At 32.1% G+C, this 7,696-nt stretch overlaps 1 protein-coding gene across 1 annotated transcript; it reads right to left on the bottom strand.

Moving 5' to 3' along the window:
• Positions 1-3,715: 3,715 nt before the first annotated feature.
• On the bottom strand, positions 3,716-5,661 carry pirk (poor Imd response upon knock-in). The gene has a single exon (XM_088239379.1). The coding sequence runs from the start codon at positions 5,499-5,501 to the stop codon at positions 5,196-5,198; it is 306 nt and encodes a 101-aa protein (XP_088095505.1). The 5' UTR covers positions 5,502-5,661; the 3' UTR covers positions 3,716-5,195.
• Between the last annotated feature and the right edge of the window lie 2,035 nt (positions 5,662-7,696).

Raw genomic sequence — 7,696 nt, forward strand, 5'->3', positions numbered from 1 at the left:
TAATACCTCACCTAGAAACTCAGAAGCTTAGCAGCTCAACCTATTCCGAAAGTGAATTCGACAATAACGATCCACTTTTAAGTGATAGTGATGATAGTTTATATGACTCTGACTCTTATGAAGAGCTCAAAATCGAAGAAGCATTTCTGAAATATTTTTGGATCAAGATCGAGCTGATATACTTTATTTACCACAATTACGTTTTGTTTGTAGAATACTTTCTAGAATAGAGTTTGTATAGTAATAATTACGTTTTGTTTGTAGAGTAATAATTACTACCTAATGAAAAGCTAAAACATTTTAATTTCACATTACTGTAGGTACCCATTATAATAAATCAACAAATGATTTTTTAATATTCAAACGTCCTAATTGACAATCATTTAGGTTCCATGGTGAATTATTTTGATATTTTATGGCTCTTTACTTATTAGTTTATATTCTTAATTACGGGGTTTTCCGGTGATATAGGGACCTTACTAGATAAGAGTTATTACATTTTTTTTTTATTATTTATTTACAATTTTGAAAAACCCGTTAGGGTTACATTAGAAATTTAATATTGTCTAGTCATTTTATGTCTCGTCTAGTCTAGTTAGTTCAGTCATCATGTGCTTTTTCAGATTGATTTTAAATTTGTCTCCATTTAAAGTTTTCAAGTAGTAAGGTAGGTCGTTGTAGTGTTTAAGTCCATTATGTAGTATTTTTGACTGTCCTGCGTTTGTCTTTGCTTTTTCAATATGATAGTGTTTTTGTTGTCTGGTGTTATATTTATGTATGTCAGCATTTTTGACTAATATTATGTCGTCGTCTTGTATGTTTCCCAGTGTTATTTTGTGCACAATTTTTAAGGTCTCAATTTTAGTCAAGTAGTTTATGTCAAACTGGTGTGTTTTTTTGTACAGTTCAGTCGTAGAGGTCAGGTAGGGTAGGTTGTATGTTAGTTTAAGAATTTTATTTTGTTGTCTTTGTATTCTTGTTATGTCTGTCTTGTTACCAGTTCCCCAGAAGGCGATCATGTAACTCAATTTACTTTTGACATAGGCTTCGTACATCATAATTTTTTTCCTTTCTTGATATAAAATCTTTAATTTTGTAGAAGAGGCTATGTAGTGATGCCATTACTTTAGTGAGTCCGTCTATGTGTTTTGTCTATTTTAATTGTCTGTAAAAAAGGTAAAGTATTCAATTAGTTATTCATTACGGAAATACATCAATATTTTTGTAATCACTGGATCGGGTATAATAGCAGGGAAGACACAGAATATAATTATTTTTCTCAAATATCATATAAGTGATTAAAAATTCAAAATATTAAAATGATTTATTTTTTATTTCACTGTTTTTGCAATGTAAAAAAATCCCTGTTACCGGTCCCGGCTAGCTAGAAGTTTTCTTGTGTTTAGTCGTTTCTCTTTTTTAAAGCACTGCAAATTAAACATCATAAATAAATGTATAATTAGGAAATTTAGTTGTTTAAAAAATATATATTTGTTAATAAACTACTAAACAAAGCTTTTTTTCAATTTTTATGTATCGTATTATCGGCGCTACGATTTTTTAAAGTTTTGTATTTCCGAAATTAATCCGCGTGTGACGTCGCAAGTTCTCTTCCGCTTCTTCTTGATTTGTTCTGTTGATTGCTCCATTGACGATTAGCAAACCGGAAATCTTCCATAACCCTCTTATCATTGTTGATTCATATAAACAAGTGACGTCGTTCAAAGTAGTTCGTTTTTATTAATTTCAAGAAACTTTGCCGTACAATTTAATGCTCGAATTTTCACCGCGCGTAAGAAAACATTTTTTGTATAAAATTTTTCCGTAGGGCTGAAAATAGGTACGAAACTGAATAATAACCCGTCGAATAAGTAATTTTTATGTTTTGAAAATGTTTTATACCACTGACGGTTAAGTGCAACAAGCAGTTCCCGAATTCATTTACCCTTTTGGGATTATGACGTCAGCATCAGTCTAGTTAGAACTTTATGATAGGCATTAACAACAACGATATATCGCTGTTTAGCAGTCTAAGGGTTAAACCTAGTCGAGTTTTTAGTACCAAAACAAGCTTGCAGATTACAAATATTTCACTTTATAATTTTAATAATTACCTAGTTTAAATTAAATTAAAACTATTATGAAGGTTTTGCACACATTGGGTATTTTAGATTTTCAAAAGTATTATCATATCATATTGTGGATAATTTAATTTAATTCTTCCTTTGCCTTTCTTAATTCATTTGATAATGTGTTTTTATATTCCTTATATTGCTTTATAATAGTTTTTGAAGCATTTCTCATTGTTTTCATGGTATACAATTTGTTTCTATACTACATAGATCATTTTCATTATATCTGGAGTTAACCAGCCTCCATTATATTCACTTTCATAGCTATGGACATAGATTCCGAAATAATTTATATTCATTTTCAAATTGATGTCGTCTGGTTTTTAACCTTCTTAGTTTTTCATTAACTATATTCCTGAAACAGTTATTATTTCTCACAACATAGGTATAAGTATTTGCCATTTCGAAAAATGTGAAAGAGTGAAATGTGGCAATTGTTTTTTTTAAATTTTATATCATTGACCCTGTATTACTAAACGATGTTCTAGATAAGTAGCTGTTAAAATAGGTATAAATAATATTTTTTAGTTATCTTCAGGTGGCGCAGAAGACTTTAAATAAAAAAAAAACTGAATTTTTCGAAATATTTTAATAAATAAAACTATTATTTTTATCCACTTTAACTTCATTACTCTCAATTTACAATATAAAAAAATGCAAGATTAGTTAAAAAAATAGTTTTATTATTTCAATCTTCAGTCATATCACCTATATGCGGGGTAGCTCGTTGAACATTTGAGAAAAACTGAGATTTTGTGTCAAATGTTGGCATTTTCTTTTTCTCGATTTTATTCTTGCTCGGATGAATCCATCTCTTGGTACATTTACCGTGAATATAAAATTTTGAATGACGTCATGTGCTGTGTAGATGAGTGGTTAGTAGGTGTCAGACAAATGTTCAGCCAGGAAGCTGTAGAAAGGTTGGAGCACTTCTAGAAGAAGCGCATACAAGTCCAGGGTGACTACGTCAAAAAATAAGATAGGTATAAAACCTTTTTTCATCCATCCAATTCAAAATAGGTCAGGGGTGGAGTATATCAATCAACCCTCGTATAATCTAGTAAGGGGTAGGTCATGAGCTGCCTTTGTGTCCTATAGTCCTTAAAATATAGCTTGAGTATGACAGTTGTCAGCAAAAGTGAGAACATAACTTTGTAGTAACGTCTGAGGAGTGATTTATATTGACACGAAAAATCGTATCTGGCATGTTAATTATTTTTTTAAATACAATGGTTGACATGTAAATCAACATGATTATGTAAAATCAGCTTTATAACTCTTATTTTTTAGTAAATAATTGTCTTAAACACAATATAACAGGATTGTTTTTGCATTTTATATAAATTTTCGGAAACAGTCTCATGTTTGCATGAAAAAACTTATAAAATCGATTTGATCGGTACATGATCAGTGATCAATAATTTCCCATCACTAGTGACATTATTTCGACAGCTGTCATTTTAATCAAGCCATATTTTAAAGTAGGACATAGGTACAAATAGGAATAGGTAGGTACTTAAAGCAGTGTGAGATGACCATTAAAATTGTATTTTATCTTTTAATAAAACACGTTAAAGATGAATACATTATTATTTATTTCTCCTTATTACTATAACGCCATTAAAAATGAATTTTCATAAAATCTCCGCGTTTTTTTAAAGATCGAAAACGCCCTGAATATAATATAAGTTACAATACAATAAAAAAATACGAAGACTAAAATAAATATTATTAGCGTAGCGGTTTCGTTTCATCAAAGATACCGCCCTAAAACCGGATAAAAACGTTTTCTCGTACGGTGACATCGGTAGGGTTGGGAAAATAATGTTGCTTTTTGCTGTCTGACACTCAAATATTTGACTACCTATTTAAAAATAATTAAAAAATGACAGAAGGCGGGCGCGTTTTGGCGAAGCTTTACACACCCAAAACAGATATTTAAAGACATTTGGGCCAAATTTTAATAATACATAAATATCAATATTTTGAGTTTGTCCAAATTTTTGTAGACAAGGACTGGATTCAACTCTCTGGGGCGCTGTTTATATTAACATATTACACCAGAGATGAAGAACATTTAAGATAAGGTAATATAGAAGTCTAGGCATCTACAGGCACCACTTAAACCAGTTATTGACAGGTCATAAGCCCTGTTGCCTAGACTTTTAAATTACCTTATCTTAAATGTTCTTCATCTCTGTTGTAATATGTTAATACATATATATGTTATCAAAGTCGTTATTTCACTGTATTGCACAAATTAATAGGAATTATGCACACCTACGTGTGATTGAATTATATTGTTTAAAATAGTGCATCGCTTGCCAGTGATTTTAAGGATTTTTATGATATACCTATTATAAAAAAAACAATGTTTTTAGTTTTTGTTTTTAATGTAATTATTATATCGAGAGGTATACCTTATCACGTACTAAAATCATCAAACGGATAGTGAAAACTCTTTGGTATATTTGTTATGCTTTGTATGTAGTATGTATAAACTAATTTACCCATGAGATTTTCTCTAGTTAAACGTTTTTGAAAATATAATCTTGGTATCTACGTATGTATGTAGGTACATGCAGAATCTTGTGTGTAAATAAATATGTCTAATGGACATAAAAATTAATAAATAAATCTAATAAGATTAGGCACCTATTTTTTTCTCCTTCAAAATTAAAATATACAAAAACATTAATTTATAACATCTACCATGTAAGTCCATAAATGGAAGCGGCATATTGGTTTGAAAGGTGGTTCTATTTCTTGTTCCTGGTTCCTGTACTGCCACTTGTAGCGTAAGGCTGATCATCTTACTTCCCATGTAACAAAAAATATCCAGATAGGTACGCTGCATTGTAGCATGATGTAGCAGTGGCTTATGCATAACTGGATACAGAAATGGAAATAATGAAGTCATGAAAAAAAATAATGAAAGAAAATGAGGCCTTTCAAAAATTCACTCCTAATTTCAAGTCTTTCCTGGCTTATACAGCCGGGTGCCGGGTCCTAGCTGGCAAATAAAATGGAAACTCCATCGCAATGCCATAACTCTCCATGATTTTACAATATTATATTCGGCGAAACTGAAGCTCCTTTGCCGATGTACCGCACCTTGTCTCCTTCGAAACGCTCTGTGAGATTGATGACCCCGTCATTTCCTACGTAAGTCACGTGACCGAAGTTCTTCATAATCCTGATGGAACCTCCGTTACCCACGAGCTGGATGCGTCCATTATTCTGGTCCACGCGGACTGAACAGAGATTGCCTATGACGTTGATAGTGTCTGCGTTGCACTTTACTATAATTTGTTTCCCGTTACCTACGATCGTTTGACTTTGCTTGTCTCGAACAACTTTTGAAACCATTTTAAATAATATGCCGCCGACTTTAATAATTAATAATATATCACGAGCAGAGCGCAGAACACAAAATGACTGAAGGTGACTCTGACAGTAGCTTTATGAGCGATTATGCGTCCTCAGGCCCCACCCCCACGGTGTGGCATGGGCTCCGTTGCATAGGTGATTTCCCTCGATGTACGTACTAATCTACATATTACTAATCAGTACTAATTATTTCGATTCGGGGATCCCTCGTGAATACGTCTCGAGTCGCTGGAAAGTTAAAGTGCTATAAAGTACATTTTTTATTAAACTTAGTTTCGAACAATTTTATCACCTTTATTTTTATTAAGAACAATGACGGACAACTGGACATACACACATATATTACATACAGGATATATAATACTGCTAACCCTTCACTTGTTCACAGAATGCAATGTGTTACAAACAATTTAATAAAAATATGAATAAAATACAAAAGCCGGAGAAACTAATTAAAAAACATTTTTTAAGAAAGAAAACATAGTTATATTTTTTTTCCACTCCACAACAGGCCATGAGGCCTAATTAGAGTGGTGGATACAGAACAAAAATACACAGAACACCCAGGCTTGAGAAAAACACGTTTTAATAAATACTTGGTAAACATTATCAGTTGATTATTATTATATTTAATTTCCGGTGGCAAGTTGCAAAACAGCCAGTAAGTAATCATTTCGGAAATCTAACCAACAATCTCCGTGCGCCAGCACAATGATTTAAATAATCGAAATTAATTTTATCTGGGGTTTAAATTTAATCGCATTTTTTTACGAAAATAAAAATCCCCCCTCGTTTTATGTAATAACAAAGGAAATCACGATTAATTAATGTTTAATCAATCACGCGTCGATCCACGACTGTATTTTTCTGTGAGTTTATTGAACATTGACATACTTTTATATTTATATGTTTTTTATTTAATTTAAATGGTTACATAAAATGATACATGTTTAGTTTTTTTCTATTAATATTTCTCTCTTGAATCCACGCCTCAAGTCTGAGAATGGTGATCACGCCCGACTCCAGGCATGGGTCGTCTGAAGACAGTCTCCCTTTAGACGTTTTTCACTGATAGTTCTGGTAATTTAGCGACTAAGCCGCTCCATCTTGTCGGCTGACGTCCACGGGACCTTGTCCCTTCTACACTTTCCAGGAATATAGTTTTCTCCAAATTATCAGAGTTCGTTCTGGAAATTTGTCCAAAGAACTGCAGGATTCTTTCATCGCAAATGGATGTTAGTATTTTTCTTATGTCGAAAGCTTCGATTTATTCTTTTTAGATTCTCGCAGTGTCTAACACTCCACACCGTACGTAAACACTGAGAAAACTAAGGCCTTCACCAGTCTCTTTTTGGTGTTAATGGTTGTAGGTACTGCGATTCTTCAAAATCTTCGCTTTTGCAGTTTTCTTTACAAACTCATAGCACTTTTGGCAATACCGACACGTCGCCGTATTTTACCTTCACACCCACCATCATCGCTGACGAGAGAACCTAGACAAAAACAGTCAACATTTACATTGATTTAGTTATCTTAAAACTGTAGCTTTCCAAAAAAGAGATTAGCTGTTGTGCACTGTTAATCACTTAATATATAATATAATATTAATTGAAATTTATTTCAACAGAGAGGGAAAATTTTTTGAGAAGGTAATATGGAAGTCTAGGAATGTTACACAGTGTGTAAAGTGGCCACTTAAACCAGCCAATGACAGGTCATAAGCCCTGTAAACGCCTCGACTTCCATATTCCCTTCTCAAAAGATTTTCCCTCTCTGTTGAAATAAATTAAAAAATGAACAACTCCCTAGGGAGGAAATCCAGCCAGTCTGCAAGCATTTGGACATAATCAAACATTGTTGTTATAATATTAATTAGTAAAAATACCACTAAAATAATGACGTGTGTTTTGCAACTAAGTCTGAAACTGTAGATAAGGCAAGGAAGGGGCTTTTTAAAAATAATATTTGATCATAATTACGTCATCATAATTATTGTTAAGTCTTATACATTCATTTATTATTTACACAAACAATATTTTTTATGTGCTCGTATGTTTCTCCGTACATATAGGGGAAATACGGGCAAGATATCATGAAAGTTTTATTTTGATTAATACATTTTTTATTATAAATTTATTTATGTTTAAGTATAAATCTACAACACTAGAAAATAT

This window comes from Micrasema longulum, unplaced genomic scaffold, assembly GCF_059751315.1.
Source record: "Micrasema longulum isolate JH-2025_06_02 unplaced genomic scaffold, ASM5975131v1 h1tg002145l, whole genome shotgun sequence".
Lineage (NCBI taxonomy): Eukaryota > Metazoa > Arthropoda > Insecta > Trichoptera > Brachycentridae > Micrasema > Micrasema longulum.